Source organism: Lasiodiplodia theobromae, assembly GCF_012971845.1.
Source record: "Lasiodiplodia theobromae strain AM2As chromosome Unknown scaffold_16, whole genome shotgun sequence".
Taxonomy (NCBI): domain Eukaryota; kingdom Fungi; phylum Ascomycota; class Dothideomycetes; order Botryosphaeriales; family Botryosphaeriaceae; genus Lasiodiplodia; species Lasiodiplodia theobromae.
This window is the reverse complement of record NW_023336366.1, coordinates 599,184-618,064: the sequence shown is the minus strand read 5'-3', so window position 1 is coordinate 618,064 and position 18,881 is coordinate 599,184. Positions and strand designations below refer to the sequence as shown.

The following is an 18,881-nucleotide window of genomic DNA, read 5'->3' as shown; positions in this document are numbered from 1 at the left end:
CCCTGAACTGCGCAGGCGCTTGGATGCGGCTGGACCTCGCCGCGCTCATCATTCATCATCTTAGCACCAAACGCCCTCTGGAGCCAAGTCCTGTTTGCGCGTCGTGCGACTGGGTGCTGCCTTGCGGTCACCTCGACGTGCCCTGCTGTTGCCGCCGCCTGCGATCTCTTCCCGCCTCCCAGCCAGCGCGTGCGACCAGATCGAGTACCAGCCGACCCGCAGCAGCGTGGCCCGTCCAATCGCTCGCCCTGGTCGAGGCGAAACCTGCGGCAACGCGCCATTCCGTCCCATCCGAACGCGCCTGGGCTCTGTTCCGTGTTCCGTTGCCTGCCACTCCTTGGCCTGCTTCCCCGGATGACTTCAGCCCTGTTGTGGCGCTGGCTGTGGCGCAGCCTGCATGTCCTCGTCATGCCTTCCGAGCCTCTTGTCTGACGTGGTCGGCCTCCTTGGCCTGCTCTCTCACGCGACCGATATGCGCCACACTTTCCTTGCAGTGCGTTCACCTGATGCTGCCCGTGCTTGGTTGTTGATCACTCAAACACGGCCTCCTCTCCAGCTCCATCGGTGCAAAAAATGCGGCCTGAGGAAAGAGCTAAGCCTCAAAGCGAGCGCTATTTAATTAAGCTTTCACCGCCCAAAAAGTGGGCCCTGGATTATTGAAAATGGGCTGAGCGGACGATTGACAATCACAAGCCAACAGCTTCAGAACTCCAATGCGAGTACGATAACGACAATGCCCAAGCCGTCGCCCTTTCGCCGGCTGCCCTTTCCCGAGCTTGGGCCTTGCCGGAAACAACGTCCACGCGCCTCGGCCCGATAAAACGTTACCAGACCCTGACCGCCCAGGACTTCGAAATGTTCTCTGCGGTCTTCTAGCCTTGGTAGATGCGTCTGGCATGTCTCCAATTCGAGGCAACAGCTTGTCCAGAATAGCAGCGTCAACATGAACGCAACTTTTGAGTTCTGCAGGGTCTTAGGTAAGGGAGCAGTCCTTCGGCCACGACTTTCGCATTCCATAAACTTCGTACCCCGCCGACGTCACACTTGAAACAAGCATCACCCAATTCCGCGCAGACATTTCAATCAAGCACCTCACTCCGGCATTGAATCCGCCAGGTATACACAGGCCATCTGCAGCAGTCAAGCCGAAAAGTAAGAAAAGCGCCGGAAACAATGCCGTTCCAGCCATCTGCCCACGATGGCGTTGCCCACCGCTTCTCGCCGGGTCTGCTGGCTTTTGAGCACAAACCCGCCAATGCCTCCGCCACTACCACTAACGTGCTAATCTGGTATATGCTATTCCATCGTCCCTCCGCCCCCATATCTGTTCTATCTTTATCACGAACCACGCTAAGCACGACTAAAATCTTACAGGGTCGGCGGTCTCGGTGATGGTCTGCTCACCGTTCCATACCCCACTACTATCGCCTCCAAGCTCCCGCCTACCTGGTCTCTAGCCCAACCGCTCCTAAGCTCCTCCTACACCGGCTGGGGTACCTCAAGCCTCGTCCGCGATGCCGACGAGCTCGCACTGTGCGTCAAGTACTTTCGGTCGCTCCGCGGGCCTGGCGCCAAAATCGTGATCATGGGCCACAGCACGGGATGCCAGGACGCGATCGAGTACGTGGCGTCGCCCTCCAAGCCCTCCGCCGCTTCCTACAGAGCCCCCATCGACGCCATCATTCTGCAGGCCCCTGCCAGCGACCGCCAGGCCATGCTGCACTCGTTGGGGAAAGATAAATTCGATGCGGCGAATGCTGTGGCGCAGGCGTATGTGGACGAAGGCCATGGTGAGGACATCTTGCCGTTCAGGGTCACGGAGAAGGACTTCAAGAAGACCCCGGTCTCGGCGCGGCGGTGGTTGGCGCTCGCGTCCCCGGATAAGAAGGGCGCGGATGACTTCTTCAGTGACGACCTGCCGGATGAGGACTTGAAGAGGACGTTTGGAGCTGTGCCGAAAGGCTTGGGCGTGTGTGTGCTGTACTCCGGCAGCGACGAGTTCGTTCCCCCGAGCGTAGACAAAGAAGGTCTGGTGAAGCGGTGGAGTGGATTTGTGAAAGAGGCAGGAGGCGTTTGGGAAGAGGAATTTGGAGGCATCGTGCCGCGTGCCAGTCACAACCTAAGGGGAGACGCGGAAGAGGTTGTAGGTGACCTGTGCAGAAGGGTTGTTGGGTTTTTAGGAAAGGTGGAGAAGGGTGAAGCGGCGCATCTGTAAAATGGTGTGCTGTTTGCTAGTAGCCTGGATAGCACGGTTGGATTCCTCAGGATTGACTGCCCAAGACTACTGCAAAGACCTAAACATGATTGACGAATCGCATGAAAATAAAATGTGTAGTGAGCTGGATCATGTTCTATCAAAGGTCAGTCCCTGTTCTTCACCTATTCTCTTTGTCCCTATATGATGCCTACTTGTAGTGGTATTGCCGAACTTAAAGTGTCGATACCAATTTCACCAAATGTCTGAAACTTGATTCCCTCTTCTGCCCTTCATCCGGACCACCCAGACAGGGAAATCTACTAATTCTCTTCTACTTATATATGTTTATTTCAATTCCTATTCAGAAGCAACCCTTTGTGTACACTTGAGCCGGTACAGCCTCCCATAACAGGATTGAAAGTAACTACATAGCTACGACTGATTCGGACGTGAGCCCTGTGTCGCCCGCTTGAAGTGCCAATAAGAGCTAAAAATCAGTAGAACTCAATGAACTTGGCAGCCCCACTTAGAGAATATGCCAGCGTTCAGTCGCTTATTAAGAACATTGTCCTGTCCCAAATCAAGATCTCCTCCTATAGCCTCATCCACTCGTATCTTCGCAGCAAATTGGTCGGTCATACCGTCTTCGGCTCCGCCTCCAAAATGAGTTCCCTGAGAACTTATTTGATTGCCCCAAAGCTGCAAGACCTTCCAGATGGTCCCATATCTCTCGGAAATGCCATAGTAGACCCGCCCAGTGCACACCGTCCGATCATGAAACTTTCAGAAAACAAACGGCCGCAAGTTGCGGAATCCACCGAGCCCGCTTTTTCCAAATTGGGAGACATGAGGAGCCAGGGCATGGCCTGACGGCACTGACCTTGGCATTGACGACAAGTCCAGACGCCAGAGAAGGTGTCTGTTCACAGCTGTGCTGACGTCAACCCAATACAACCCAGGCTCGCCTGATTAAAGCAAACATCTGACGTCGTCACAGGTTCTTGTACGCACAGAAGCACGCGATGAAGCATTCCAGAGAGCGAACGGCTACAACTCAGCACCTCCGACACGAATAAAACTTGCACATATCTGCACGTAAACCTAAACAATACACCAGCCATTTTGAAACCGGTTCCGAGTTCGGGCCCTTTATGATGCAGGAAATTTTGTGGTTGACATCATATTTATTCACGGATTCATTAGAAATTCTATTAACGTATGGCGACACAGCAATGGCGCATATTGGCCAACCGATTTTCTTCTGAGGGCAAATGCTTCACCTGCCCGGGTCATAACCTTTGGTTACAGTTTTCACGGCTCCTGCATGACTCTAAAAGACATTGAAAATCCTGAAAGAGCTCTAAACCGAGGTATTTGTGTGATGAGGGCTGGTGATAATAGTCTAAGTGTGCTCTGGTATGGATTTGCAATTTGCAGTGCTTTGTTCACCTAATACACAGAAAACCAGGAAGGTCGTAGGTTCGTGCATAGCCTGGGAGGTCTGATGCTTGGAAGAGCAATCGCAATCTCGGATACCGCCACTGGCCGGTATGAGAAGCAGCTGAATGACTTCATATCTGCGATAGCTTTCCTGGGAACGCCACAATTCAACCTCGGCATCACGAGTTCCGTAAAGGCGATTGTCGGTATATTAAGTCTAGCTGGCAAGGGAAGAGATCCGCTTCCTGAGGAGCTCGAAGGTCTCCGAGAAATCAATGAATTGTTTTCGTTTTGGCTGAGCTGTGACAATGGGATACGGATAGCCTGTTTCTACGAAATATCTCCCCTTCAATGGGCCGCAGGCAGGGTGAGCTTAATCCTACCCAATGCCCTATTGCCTGCAGGTATTGAAACGTTGTAGGCCGTCTCACCACAGTACGCCTTTATTCCAGGGTTTCATAATCATTCTCTCACGGCAAAATATACGGTAGGTGGGTTACCAATCAGACTCGCAACAATAGTAGTGTTGGAATTCTGAGAACAATCTCCAGGACATAACAAAGTTCGGCGGAAGACTTGAAAGAGGATACCAACGAATTGAGTGGTTGGTGAACGCACAGAAGACGACAGGTTCGGCCCATATTTCTTCCCTGAAATAATCAATGATGGAATTGATTGATTTGATCTTGTTAGGTCTTTTCTTAGGAAGATAAGAGTGGACTCTAGAGTAAATTGGTTTGTGGCATTTCTAAAATATCACGTATGTAATATTGACTTAATAAAAGCATTAGAAATCCTTAATTTGCTTTGGTTTTTCGGCATGAATACTAGAGGTAACTACACTGACAGTGCCTTCCCCAACACCTGCTCATGGATACTGGAAAACGATCATTACAGGACTTGGTCTTCCAAAGGTGGTATCTTTTGGATCACAAGAAGACCTGGATCTGGAAAATCGATCATGATGAAATATCTTGTCAATGCTCTTGAACAGAGTTCATCCGAAAATGATATCTCACACGCTCTGTTTTTCTTCCGCCTTGGTGGGAGATCAACTACATACAGGCCTTTCGAATTCTTCCGTGCCCTGTTGTTCCAGCTGTTACTTTAAAACCGACGCCCCCTGGAGAGAGATTGACTGAGATATATTCCGAAAAGCTGAAGGTCCAATCTAAAACCGGTGTGAGCTGCGCCTGGACAAGTGCAGAACTTCAGGAATCTATCTTTGCGTGTCAGCAACTCAGAGCACGAATTCCTATAAACCGAGTGTCGTCTCAACACGAAGGAAAAGTGGTAGGGTTGGACTCACTTCTCGGAACAACCCCACGACTTATCATCTCGATGTAGCGTATACGCCTGCGTGCTCACTGTCGTGACCTCGGGGATGACGCCGCCAGGCGGCACAACGCGCGGAAGGCTTCTGGGTACGGCGCAGGAGAGGCTCAGGGTCTCGTTGACAATGGCGTTGAGTAAGGGGAGCTGCTCAAGGTCTGCGTCGGAGAAGCCTTCCTGCAGCGCCGCCACCTCCTCTTCTAGGCCCTCTGCAGCGCTGGACTTGTCAGGAGGGAGTAGTTGAGTCTCGAAGCGCCCTGAACGGTAGCTGGGCGCCCACAACCCTCACCCACGGTAGATCTGCGCCGCCTCTAGCACACGAATATACTCCGCCCCTCCCTCCCAAGCTCCAGCAGGCCAAAGCTCTCCCCAAACTCCAGCGAGCCAATAAATTCCGTCGCCATGCACGTCCACCACTTCACTAAATTCACCGTCCGCCCGGCCGCCTCCGCCGCCGCTTCCTCCCTCACCCTCCCCATCGCAACCGCGCACCTCCCCCTTACCACACCCTTCCCAAACGCGCGCGCGAATAGCTGGCGGCCGGCGGGATCGTGCGCGGTAAACACGTTTGGGCGGGGGGAAGTTGGCCAGCTTTCTCGTACCGCGCGGCCTTTGCGAGCCTGCTCTACACGCTGTGGATCCCCCTGAAAGACGGCAACAGTCAGCGCCGATGGCGACCTCGGTGGGCACGGTGCGGATGATGGGACTGTAGTGTGGCGGAGCGCGTCGATGTGGAAGATGCGGCGGCTGGAGACGACAGCATGCTTGAGTGGGAGGTGGTTTAGGGTGTGGAGGATGCCCTGAGACGCTTTATTTGATTTTTAGAATTGCTGTGGGAGGGGCGGAGGGTGTACGCTTGAGTAGAGATAATGGTGGCTAAGTGTGGACGGAGGAAAGAATGAGGGATTCAAGAGAAAGCTCGTGTGAAATGGACTCTTTGGGCGGCGGACTTCCCTAGAACTATCTAGGATTTAGACGTATTATAATAAGAGCTGCTGCACTTTAAGTGCACCCGACAGCCGATGGATCCAACCGTTAAGATTGAACTCAAACCCAGCATGGCGTCATGAGCAAAAGAAAAGTTCATGATGCACATGGTCAAAAGCAAAGCACGGATTCGTTTCCGTCAAATGGGTAACATTATGGTTGTGCAGGTATAGCGTGCTACGATAAAGAGCGTCGGGGAAACGGCTATGGAAGATAGAAGCGCGGCGTGAAGTAGCGGTAAGCTCAATTAGAGTTGGGCCTAAGATGATGCACTAAACAGCATTGGCAACTTCTCCTCACCGACAATCTGCAAGAGAAACAAGCATAAGTAAACCAAGACGAGGCTCATGAACCAAGAAAGTGCCCGAGTGAGCAGTGGACGGTCAGCCAAGAAGCAAATGGGCCATCTTTGACAGTGTTGGATAGGTGTCGTGAACACACGGATTGCCCTATTCAGTAAGCTCGCCAGGCACGCATGAGCGTTGTGTTCTCCAGCACGGGGTTGGTGCACGGGATCAATTCCCACTGCTGTCGATGACGCAGCCATTCAAGATGACCCGAGCCTGACCTCGCACAGCATCATCGCTGCAGGTTGTACATTCCCCTGGATCTGTACCTTCAGCTCCCCCTTTCGTTCTCCCAGCTCTTGTGAAATTCTTTTCGTGCGTATGAAGGAGCAACAAGCGGTCTCCGAAAGGTTAGTATGACGCTTCAGAAAGCGAGAGCTAAGGACGAAAAAATAATGGCAAAGTATTCATAGAAGATGCTGACCAAACCTCGTGACAACCCGCCTTTCCTACTTCCACGTCCATTCCTGCCACATCACCGTTGCTGAATAATTTATCTGATTGCAAGACATGCAGGCCAGCAAGACACCGCCATGTTAGCGTCAGAAAGCATGGCATACCAATAAGACATCAAGGTATAACCGGATCAACAGTGAACCATGGCTATATTCGGAAATATTCGGAAAGCAAGAAGACAATAGTGGAGAGCTAGAGGAAATCTTACGAAGTAGATGGTAGTAATAGCGGGCGCAACCTTAATCGCTCACCGCGCCCCGGGCGTAGGCTCGACAGGTGAAACACGGCGCCACTCCCGCGCAATCGATTCGCGAACGGCAGCTGTGTGCACTGGCCCCCGCGAAGCAAAATGCTCCTCTAGGCTGGCAACACGTAGCGATCCATCTTGTCGTGGAATTTTATGCGCCGAGCCGGCATCTGTCGCGTAAGGAGAGTCGTGGACGAATTGAGCGTCCGGCGGCAAATTTTGAAGCAGACGGCGACGCGAGGTACTTACAGCGGCAGCATGATACCGAACCTATGCATTCCCGAGTGGCTTTCAAAGCATTACAATGCAGAGCTGCCGAGTTGTAACGTGGAACTTGCCTGGCCTGCCACATCTTTGACGCCCTGACATGCTCAAACGGATGCGTCATGCTCACTTACCCTTACGTTCAACTTGTTTCCCACTTGGAGCATCAATCAGTAGCATCGTGTTCAAGCGGTGTGAGACGGACCCCCTGCAATTCAATGTAATCATGTTCCCTGTTACTGCTGCAGCTTGGTACGGCTTTAGTGGATTCGCCGACGCCCAAAGTGGAAGCGGAAGGGAAACATCAGACGTGGGGAGTCGGAGAAACCAATCCGGATATGTGAGTATTTATAGCTTGCACAGACTACCCGGGTAAGGCTCCCCAACTCCCCATGTACTTCCATCATCACCTTCTAGACGATCTAGTTCTTCTCGGCGCGCCAATGTCTTCAATATCCATGACATTGGTCACGGGCACGTCTTCAGCTTTGACGTTCTGTTCTACCTTGATGTCTGTCGCCACTTCTTGCTTTACTGTCTCGCCGTCTATTTCAACTTTGACAACGGCTCTGTTTTTCTTCACCGTTGTCTGCTTCTTCGCAACAACGGCGCCGGGGCAGAGTCCCTTTTCGGCAAGCGTGCACTCCCCGCACTTCCTGCCTACAGGCAGACAAATAGTTTGACCAAAGCCGACCAGGAGATGATTGATCGCATGCCACTTGTCTCTCGGCAGCCAGGCCTCGAGAGCCGCCCTCGTCTCCTCAGGGTTACGCGTCTTGTGCCACCCCCACAGATTGGTGATCCGATGGACGTGAACATCGACGCCGATGCCCTCGTCGCGGCCCCAAGCCGCGCTCATGCACAGATAAGCCATCTTGGGGCCAACGCCGGGCAAAGATACAAGCCCCTCGATCGTGTCGGGGATGTCTCCGTTGAACTTGTCGCGCAAGATCTCGGCCGTCTGCTTGATGTACTTGGTCTTGTTGTTGTGGAAGCCAACCTTTTCTATCAAGGAATTCAGCCGCGCCGGCTCGACCTCCAGTAGCGCGCGCAGATTGAACCCGCCAGGCAGGTTGTCCTGCAAATTCTTCATGGCGACAGAGGTGACGGTGTCTTTGGTCTGCGATGACAGCATCAACGCAACCAGGGTCTGCAACCGCTGATCGAGAGGCGAATCCTTCTTGTCGGCCAGACTCTCGCAACCCATCGTATCGACGGGCGCTACCACACGGGAGCGCATGTCGGCCGTCAGGCGGTACATCTCTTCCCAATTGGGCGGCGGCTCGACCTTGACGGAGCCATCCGCGGCGACTGCCTTCTTCGCCGGAGCGCGGCGCGCCTTTTTGGCCTTTGCGCTGGTGGTGACGGTTGCATCCGGCGCATCATGACGATTGATTAAGTGCGACGAGGTTGACTCGGCGGCAGTTACGGTGAGTAGCGTCGGCGTCTTGGTTTCAGAAGCGGCTGTGCCGCTCCGTTTGCGCTTGCGCGTCATTGATGCTAAGGACGGCGTCTCCGTGGGTTTTGCCGACGATTTTTGGCTCCGAGATGGGTCTGTAGAATCGCCGTCGGAGGGCACGGAGGAGAGGTCGGATGAGGAAGAGCCGCGTTCGTCGGCGGCGCCAGGGACGTGGTTCTCCGCTGGTGCTGGTGTGATCGGCGGTGGGGAGCTGCTGCTCTTCCGGTACTGCTGCTCCTGTTCCTGTTCCTGTTCTTCGGGCGCGGAGGTCAGGGCGGCGGAGCCTGAAACCGTCCGCGTTTGAGCGACGTCGGGTCGAGCTGGAAATTTCCGTGATGAAGACGAAGACAATGCGCGCATGACGGCGGCAGTCTCGCGGGCGATACGGGAGGTGCGCATTTTTCTCTAGCGGCCGTCAATTGGGGGGGAAGGTGGCGGACTTCGTCGTGGTGGGATGTGCGGAGCTCGCGTGGATGGGGTTTGTAATTGCGTCGCTGTTGACAGGTCGGTTCCCGCCCGCTCGGCCACTAGTAAGGTCCAGGGGCACGGCAGGGCCCTTGTCGGTATACGCAATGAGCGCGCCGCTGCCATCGCGTAAGCAGGTGACCGCGCGCAGCGCATCCCTCCCGCCCGGCTGCGTCCATCCATCCCACCGAACCCCGCGTCCACCCTGCACCACCGGTCAACGTTGGCTTCGAGAAGCTTTCCGCAGAGTCAGCGCACACGCCTCCCGCTGCCAGGAAAGCACGAAAATATGCCGCCGCAAACCGATATTCCCACTTTCGCAGCCGCCCAGCTGTCCCTGCTCGACGCCGAGCTGCAGGCCGAGCTGCAAGAGACGGCCCTGCTGCTGTCCGCGCACCCGCCCCAGACGCTCCAGCGGGCGGGCCTTGCGATCCTCAACCTGCATATCTCCTCACAGCGCACGGGGCTGGGCGGCAAGACGGTGGTCGAGCTCGAGCTGGACCCTGCGGTAAAGGGCGCCGGCGCCGAGCTGCCGGAACACGGGATCCGCACTGGAGACATCGTGGGTGTGCAGGAGCAGCCCGCCGGCAGCGCGAAGAAGAAGGAGAAGAGCGACCTGAAGAAGAGCGGCGTCGATGGCGTTGTGCTGAAGGCGACGGCCACGACGGTCGCCGTGGCCCTGGATAAGGAGGACGCCGACGTGCCGCAGGGGAAGCTATGGCTGTGCGTCGTACGAAAGCTATGGGCAGAGAATTGTGCTGATTGTACATTAGAGTCAAGCTTGCCAATGATGTCACGTACAAGAGGTGTGTCTTGTGCGGCTGTGATAAGAGCGGCTTCTATTCTGACAGTGCGAAGGATGACACAGACCATGACCCGGTTGCAGAAGTTCACGGACTCGGAATATACGCCCTTCATCCGCGCCCTCTTCGGCCTATCGTCGCTTTCGCCTTTGCCGAAGGACTTCTCGGAAGTTGGCCTCGACAAGCTCCAATGGATCGACCCGACCCTCAATGAGTCGCAGAAGGACGCCATCCGATTTGCCATGGCTTCTAGGGAGGTCGCACTGATCCACGGCCCGCCAGGCACCGGTAAGACTCATACATTGATCGAACTGATCCTTCAGCTCCTTAAACAGGACCTGCGCCTCCTTGTATGCGGCCCGTCTAACATTTCCGTCGACAACATTGTGGAGAGACTGGCTCCGCACAAGGTCCCCATCATTCGGCTGGGACATCCCGCGCGCCTGCTGCCGTCGGTGATTAACCACTCCTTGGACGTCCTCACGAGGACGTCGGATGCTGCGGCCATCGTGCAGGACATCAGAAAGGAGATGGATGCGAAGCAGGCGAGTATAAGAAAGACGCGAAATGGACGCGAGCGCAAAGCCATCTATGGCGAGATGAGAGAGCTGCGCAAAGAGTTCCGCGAGCGCGAGCGCAGGTGCGTGGACCAGCTGGTAAGGGGCAGCAAGGTGGTCCTCGCGACATTGCATGGTGCGGGGGGCTTCCACCTCAAAGACCAGCAGTTCGACGTGGTGATCATCGACGAGGCTAGTCAGGCACTCGAGGCGCAGTGCTGGGTGCCTCTGCTGTCGGCCAAGAAGGTAGTTTTGGCTGGCGATCACCTGCAGTTACCCCCGACGATCAAGTCGTTGAATAGCAAAGCGCAAAAGGAGGCCAAGACAAGCGAGAAAGGTCTTACGTTGGAGCAGACGCTCTTTGACCGGCTGCTCGCGCTGCACGGGCCATCGATAAAACGCATGCTCACGACGCAGTACCGGATGCACGAGAAGATCATGGCCTTTCCGTCACAAGAGCTCTACGAGTCCAAGCTCATTGCTGCGGACTCAGTCAAAGCGCGCCTCCTGGCCGATCTGGAATATGAGGTTCAGGAGACCGAGGACACCAAGGAGCCCGTGGTGTTCTGGGACACGCAGGGTGGCGACTTTCCAGAACGCAGCGAGGACGAGGGCTCGGGCAAGAAGGCGTCGCTATTGGGCGACAGCAAGAGCAACGAGATGGAGGCTGCGCTGGTCCGGTTGCACGTCGGGCGGCTGGTCGAGGCAGGCGTGAGACCAGAGGACATTGCGATCGTGACACCGTACAATGCACAGCTGGCAGTGCTGTCTCAACTGCTCAAGGAGCAGTACCCGGGGCTCGAGCTGGGCAGCGTGGACGGGTTCCAGGGCCGCGAGAAGGAGGCGGTGGTGGTCAGCCTGGTGCGCAGCAACGCGGAGCACGAGGTGGGCTTCCTGGGCGAGAAGAGGCGGCTCAATGGTAAGGCTCGCGTCGCGTTCCAGAAGATGACGATCGTGGCAAGCTGAAACAGTTGCACTGACACCTCGCAGTGGCCATGACTCGCCCGAAGCGGCACCTCTGCGTGATCGGAGACTCGGAGACGGTCGGACGGTAAGCGGGCTCCTTGCATGCACAGGCCGAGACTGACGGGCGCAGGGGCAGCAAGTTCCTCAAGCGCTGGATGGACTTTCTGCAGGAGCAGGCGGACTTGCGATACCCGGATGCCGCGGAGCTGTACGGATGAGCGAGGCCCGGGCGGGAGGTGGGCCACGGCCGTGTTGGGGCGCGCCAGTGTGCGATGGCTGCAGCGCCCCCGCTGCTAATTTCAGGGCAGCGGGATGGGATTGGTGCTTGCGCAAAACTGATAGCGGTTCTGGAGCGGCAGGCCGCATTTTGACGTGGCGCGCTGGCAGCCAGCAGCGTTTGATGGGCGGCAGCGGGGGGTGCCTGGCAGGTCGGCCGTTGGCGATCAGCGCGGCGTCCACAAACAGAAGGCCCCTGCCCGCCCGCGCCGCCGGCGTGGATGTTCTGCATACAGCTATGCACAATCCGGTCTCTCTCCCGCCCTGAAACGGTACTGCCCCTCTTGCCTGAATCGACGGCACTTCGCACACGGCCCCCGACCGCTCGAGCCCATGCCACTGGCTCGGTGCCTCCCATCTCCACGCGTGGAGCGGCCCGGCAGGCGTACGCACCGTGTCAGGCCCTGCCCCTGCCACAATGATACATAAGACTCTTGCGCCATTCAGGCACTGTCCCGCGCCCTCACTTTGCCCTCTTGTCAGTGTGCTGGCGCCGCTCGTTTGCCTTCGATTCTTCCTCTCAGTGTTACCGCGAGATGCGTTTTGACCTGCACGCAATTACTGCATGACGAGATTGCGCCCTGCCGCCACCCGCCATTGAGCGCTGTCCCCGCCCGCCATGCTTCCAGCACAGGACCAGCCGTCCTCTGCCTCCGACCGCCCCAGCTGGAAAGCTGAAGCGATCCGCCGCGGGAACCTGAGAATCACCGGCCCTTCGCCCGCCGACCTGCCGCCCGTGGACGCCGTCGACGAAGACGAAGACAAGCCCCTGTCGCCTAAGCGCTTCACCGACTCGCATACGCTGGACCTGCGCGACGCCAACTCGTCGACCCGCCGCCGTCTGCTGCGCAAGGCCAGCCTGGACGTTGGCCACCGGGTCGGCCTCTCCAGCGTCTTTCCGAGCCACAAACGCACTTCGACCGACGTCCAGGAGACTATTATGCAGTCCAGCATCTCCATCAGCGGTGCCTCTGCTGCCACGCCCACCACCACTCTCAGCCGTCCCAGCAAGCGTCAGAAGCGTGGCTCGTTGAGCGCTGCTTTCAAAAAGATCTTCGGCAGCAAGAGGCGCGTTGAGCGCGAGAGAAGCCGCACCGCCTCTCCGCCGAGGCATGCCTATCACCACAGCGTAAATCTACGATTCGTGCCGTTGCCTCCCCGTGTAATGCTGACCGCCTTCAGGAACCGCAGGTCAGGCGCGTTTCGCCGACGCCGCGCACTTTCGTCGCAGAGCCGCGCGTTGGAACCTCGAATTCTGACGAATTACCTTCATTTACTGAGAATCTCGGCCGCGGGACGCCGAACCAACTTCCTTTCCCTATGAACGTCAACGCGCCGCAGGAAGAAAGCGGTGCGCTGGGTTACATCGCATTCAACCGCACGCCCCCGGTGCACCGACGGAGAGCCACGCTACCTAGCGTCGTCTTTAATTCCACCGACGCCTCCACCCTCTCCGCAATCTGGAGCGAGTCCGCGAGCAAGCATGAGGATCAGCGCAGTATTAAGGATGAGATCGGCATTGCTGTTTCCGGTCCCGAACATCGCCAAAGCTTCAGCTCGCAAGGGCCAGGAAAAAGGTCCAACCGCAGGTCACGCAGCGCTGGCGCCTTGGAAGATTTGAGAAGAATGCATGAGCGAGACCCGTCGATTCGCAACAGTATTGTCAGCAGCTTCCGCCAAAGCAAGACCCCAGGGAGCCGACCACAGACTTCCCACGTGCCCACTACCGAAGAGGAAGAGGATGTGATCATGCAAGATGAGGTGTATGAGACTCCGTTTGAGACTCCAGGCGAGGGCGCATCGCGGGCTAGCAGTCGCGATACTGTGATGCGTACCAGCCCACCCCCTCTGGATGAGCATGAAGTGCACGCCTTTGATTTTGGCCCTCTGCGCACTGGCCATGATTCCCCTGCACTCAAGGATTCCCCAGCACTCAAACAACAGTTTGATTCCACAGCTGAATCGCAGTTCGTCCTGCTCGATGAGCGTATGGAACGCCTGGAAAGCAACATGCGGTACTTCGACGAATCGTTGCGCCGCATGCAGGGTCGCCAGAATCGACAGACTATCATCCTGGAGAATGCGCCTCCCGGGCGAGGTCACTCCAGGCATTTGAGCACATCTTCAGAAGACTCCCCAAGATACCCCAAACGCCCGTCCATTCCTTTCACCGACCAGCAGCAAGTGCCTTCTCCAGTCTCTTTGACTTCTTCCCCTCATGATTCGCACTTTACTCAGTCGCAAGCTGGAGCATCAGCCCAGTCCGGCCAAGCATTCTACACACCTACCCAATCCTCTCAGAGCTTCCCTCACCAACGCTACCCATCCCCCAAGACGTCTCTTCCCAACCTCATGAGCTCTCCGAGTATAACCACCATGAGCAGTGCGCCGACAGTTGTAGCGACTGCCGGTATTCCTCCACCATCCTCACACTCCTACACCGAGCAACACTCGTACGCTCCTGACCAAATGTCAGCTCTTTACTCCCTTCTCTATCACGAACGCGCTGCGCGCAAGGACCTCGAATCGCAGATTGATGAGCTGCGTCGTGAGATGGGTGAGTTGCGTTTACGTGTTGAGCGGCAGTATCCACGAAGCCACCCAGAAGGGTACAACAGCAGCGGCGTGCTCCAAAACAGCGGACCTAATTCCTACGCCAACAATTGTTGCCCTACTTTGGAGAAATCACATGTGACCTCCAATATTTACAACTATGCTGCCTATCCCGGCACCCAAAATGCCTATCCAACACCCTCGCCCGACGTCAGTATCCTTCTCGGAACAACCACCACCTCATCTACCGAGCATCTTTCCGCCGTACACCCTCGCGTTTCCCAGCTGAACTACGAAGAAGAGGCTTCCAAGCAGCGCAAGAGTCATTTCAGCTTCGATTCCGAAGAGCTCGACCTGCCGGACAGCGGTCGTGCCAGCAAGCGCAACAGTGGCTCCGCCAACACGGCTGCCGCTCCTCAGGGCAGCGGCAGGGGTAGCCCGGCCTCCTCCCAGCGCCAGAACTTCTTGCGCTACGGAGGGCCCGTCGTGGACCGCAGCAGCAGCGTCTACGAGTACGGGTATCCGCCGGAAGACGACGACACGGAGGTTATGGCTTCGCCGGACGCGAAGGCCGGTATCGACGAGTACCAGACGCCGCTCGAGGAGCCCGAGAGCCCACCGCCGCGGGATGGCGAGGAGGTCTTCAGGGGCGTCGGCGTCGCCATGGGAGGCCCGCTTCCTGTGCGCAAGATCAGCATTGGGAAGATGATTTGAGAGGGGGGCTGCTGGAAAGACCAGCCCCCCCAACAAACCAAAAATAGAACAACTTACATACCACTCATGGGATATGGGATATATGTCCACTAACAACAAAAGGGGCGTTCAAGGCGTTGAATCCACAGCTACGGCTGGGAAAAACGAGTTTCCTTCTTTACCTTTTCTTTCTCTTTCTCTTTCCTTTTTCTTCCGGATACTACTGATTAATGACTTTTTTTTACGGACTGAGGAACACCTCCAGTCTCTTTTCTCCTTTTCCTTTGTTCCCATTTCTTGATTGAATGTTTGCTCCGCCTTTCGTCGCGTGAGTTGCGCACACGCGAGCCAGCAAGTCTTGGCTTCTCGAATTTTTTTCGAGCCCGTGTGAAAGTAAGATACCCTAGCGTTTCTGTGCTATCAATCTTGCGTTTTCAGCGAACTTCCGATCTTCTTGTCTCTATTGTCTATCTATTAAATCTTATTATAGAAGTGGGTCGGAGGGAGGGTTTCTCTGGTACATAGAGGGAAATGGACACGGATTTCGAAGATGAACTTTTTCGGTACTCCTAAAGTGACGTCGGCATGTGTGTGATGTCCAGTTACATGGGGCCCGCTACTGATTCAGCCTTGAGGGTCGGGCTTTGCATGTGACCTTATTTAGGCCGTTGCGTGATCGTATCAGCGATTCAGCTGCACGGTCAATGCAACCGCCGGCCAAAAATAAGAATACGACGTTGCCACCATCCCGACGTTGTGGCGATCTGCATCTCTGAGGAGTTGGTGAAGCATATCGGCTTACACGTATGTGCTTGCGGGGTTCCGCGGGGGAGGCGCATTCTTGTTTGATCGTTGTGGATACAATAAGGTTGTATGCATAGGACCAGATGGAGTAATATGGCTTGGGATGAGCCCAGTCAAAGCGCAGTATTGGTTAGATCAGTCGAGATTATCCAATTTTTTTGAACCTTTCTCATCTCATCAAAGCTCGGTATTCTTCAGCGTCGCTTCGTAAGCGCAAATGGGATGGAATATCAGTCCCATTGGTTTGCGAAGTGATGTAGCACAAGTCCTACTCATGCACATAGTTGCATAGTGCATGTGTCAGTTTTGTATCCAAGTAGTATTTTCAAATGACATTCAGATAGTAAAAGGCGAGCTGGCAGCGCTTGGTCCAAAAAACAATAGTTCCCACTGGGCTCCGCAGCCGGCGTGACATCACCACCTTTTCAAATGTATTTCTTCTTGTTAGACGACTGATCCTTGACCTGTATTCCCTCCATGGTACTACTGTGTACACTTACTGCGGTTACTTAGCAATGCTAGGCTACCTAAAGAACCCTTCGACTCTACCATTTCTAGGATCGGAGCAGGTGATATCATATATATCAGATATTCGAGCTTGTTCTATCTGATTCCCCAAATTTATCTGACCACATAGTAGTCTACAAACTATTGTGTATCTCCCAATTTGGAAAGTAAATTGCGCTCTGCTTGTATGCACGGTTAAGATTTCCACCCAGACAGTTTTGTATAACTCCAGAACATACACACGCTCAACGTCACTCGAACAAACTGATCTGGAAGGTATCTCGTAACTCCCCTTACTTCAGTGTTACGAATCGTCCGTCATATGTTACACATGTGTCAGACCTTATCATTACTCATGTTCATTGCCGTGTGTATTTGCCGTGTTTTATGCTTTTCTCAACACCAAGGATTATATCTTTTTTTATCTCACCACAATAACGTCATTCATTCATGATACTTTGTGGCATCATTTAAATCAATTGGTGTATATAAACCGGTAGTTTTACTGCTGTATCATGAGAATCAGCAGTGTTCAATTCAATTCATTTACACTGTTCAACAATATGTTTCAGCTCGAAACCGAAGCTGAAAAATATATCCGCTTACGGCTCTGCGCGGGACGAGTCGCGACTGTGTTAATTTTAGATTGTGTCAGTTGGGCTGGATACACAAGTCCTGAAAGTGACGCGTGGCTGAATCTATCTCCAATAAGAACGCAGCGGAGCTTGCGCTCTTTCATCTGGCGTAGTGGCGTCGGCTTAGTGATCACGATCTAAACGCGATAGAGATCTGAACTGGAAACATATGCAGCACGGCTTCTGCATTTGCACATACATGCATAGAGCTTTGTGTTCGAACGCCGGTTCTAGATTGCAGGGCGATAATATAGAACGAGTGAGTAGAGCGCAAGGCCGATAATCTTTCCTGGCATTGCTACTCTCCACCCAGCTCAACACTAAGCTTTGTGCCACCAACACCTCCTGTCGGTCTCTTTTCAGTCTAATAACCGATAACCATGATGGAATCCCTTGATGACAACACTACCTACACTTACTGCGGGATCACTCAACAGTGCAGAAAGTTCGACGGTCCATTAGATCCCGACATATCCGGCATTGGAGTAAGAAAACACCTTCACCCTGTGATCATTACCATGGCTAATTTGTCAATCTGGGAAGGTGTTCGCATCCTTCCTAGCAACCAGCTTATTGACAATCGCGTCTGTCATCATCGCATACTTCAGCAGATGCCTTCCAATCCCAGATGACCGGATGAACTACGCTGATGAATTACTCATCTCAGGTGCTCAAAGCTTGTTTGTAACAATATTGAGGTACCTTATCTTCGCTTTAAAGAGGTCTCAACGGATTCTTAGAAGTTCAATAAGTTCTGCGGTGTTAAATCAGGCCAACGGAGTCCAGAAGAACGTCGAAAATTCCAAGAGATATGGTCTGCAAGTATCGAGCAGTTCATACTAGCTTTAAGTGATCAGCAACTGATCACGGGTATCGCCCTTCTTACTGTGACTTTCGTCAATCGATGTTCCATTTCGGTCTACGATTTCTACATGGCGTCCGATCAGGCCTGGTTTTCCTCAACTACACATCTCGCCACAATAACCGTTTTGCCAAGATATTTCGATGAAAACAAGACCATGCGCAACATCCGCGCCATACTAATGGTAGGATTTGCATTGCTTTTGGTATGTTCTCAGGTTCTAGTATATTCCGCGAACTTGATCGACGCTCCATATGAGTTCTATTTTGGATGTCCCATGGCGAGGAAATTTCACCTATATTCAGTAGACCTCTTGTACCCTATCACTATTATCACCTGGCTTGTCTTTGTTTATACAAATCGCTTGGTATTTCTATACACGAAACCACAGAATAGAAGCTCCACTCGTAGCTGGATATATACTGCGGTTGCAAGAAAAAGAGGGCTTACTTTACCAATGTCTGTGTCTCAAGGTTTCGATGAGAGGATCAGGCATACACATTCAGCCTTTCCAGAGACACAGGAGAGGAATCCGGTTGCCGGAGAGAAATTGCTTTTTTTGGCAACACGCAGTTTCGTCAACTCATTTTTCTGGGAAATTTTATGGCTCTGCTTCAGCGCGTCTTACGGCATCAGTATGGTCACGTTTAGATGGGAAGACTCCAGATACTCCATCGATGACACATCGGATCTGGATCATTGGGGATTTGGGCAGCTAATTCCCCTTTGCTTCTTGGTTCTGCCTATCCTGACTGGAATCGAGGCTTACACTGGTATGTACTGTTTGATTATAAGCTGAAATACACCAAAGGTCAAGGACTAAGAAACCAAATTTAGGGGCCAAAACTCGGCCTAAAAACTCGGCCTAAAAACTCGGCCTAAAAACTCGGCCTCGCAAGAGAGTGAACCCAATGAAACTGGAAATGACAACGGCAGAACCTCTATATCATCTCAGGAGGTAGGACTCGATGACGCTCCACTTCTGCTCAGAAGGCCTTTCATTATAGTGCTTTCACTATCCATTTTGATGG

At 54.1% G+C, this 18,881-nt stretch overlaps 4 protein-coding genes across 4 annotated transcripts; 3 read left to right on the top strand and 1 right to left on the bottom strand.

The window, feature by feature from the left end:
• Nucleotides 1-1,173: 1,173 nt before the first annotated feature.
• On the top strand, nucleotides 1,174-2,215 carry LTHEOB_5842 (Siderophore biosynthesis lipase esterase; the record flags this gene model as incomplete). Its single annotated transcript, XM_035515032.1, has 2 exons — nucleotides 1,174-1,289; nucleotides 1,375-2,215. 2 exons carry the CDS (start codon nucleotides 1,174-1,176, stop codon nucleotides 2,213-2,215), a joined length of 957 nt encoding a protein of 318 aa, XP_035373534.1.
• Nucleotides 2,216-7,676: 5,461 nt separating this feature from the next.
• LTHEOB_5841 (DNA base excision repair n-glycosylase 1 protein) lies at nucleotides 7,677-9,128 on the bottom strand (the record flags this gene model as incomplete). Its single annotated transcript, XM_035515031.1, has 1 exon — nucleotides 7,677-9,128. One exon carries the CDS (start codon nucleotides 9,126-9,128, stop codon nucleotides 7,677-7,679), a length of 1,452 nt encoding a protein of 483 aa, XP_035373533.1.
• Nucleotides 9,129-9,483: 355 nt separating this feature from the next.
• LTHEOB_5840 (DNA helicase protein) lies at nucleotides 9,484-11,738 on the top strand (the record flags this gene model as incomplete). The annotated part of the gene is made up of 5 exons (XM_035515030.1): nucleotides 9,484-9,917; nucleotides 9,968-10,000; nucleotides 10,053-11,473; nucleotides 11,545-11,605; nucleotides 11,651-11,738. The coding sequence occupies 5 exons, from the start codon at nucleotides 9,484-9,486 to the stop codon at nucleotides 11,736-11,738; spliced, it is 2,037 nt and encodes a 678-aa protein (XP_035373532.1).
• Nucleotides 11,739-12,415: 677 nt separating this feature from the next.
• Nucleotides 12,416-15,063, top strand: LTHEOB_5839 (uncharacterized protein; the record flags this gene model as incomplete). The annotated part of the gene is made up of 3 exons (XM_035515028.1): nucleotides 12,416-12,925; nucleotides 12,979-14,353; nucleotides 14,402-15,063. 3 exons carry the CDS (start codon nucleotides 12,416-12,418, stop codon nucleotides 15,061-15,063), a joined length of 2,547 nt encoding a protein of 848 aa, XP_035373531.1.
• Between the last annotated feature and the right edge of the window lie 3,818 nt (nucleotides 15,064-18,881).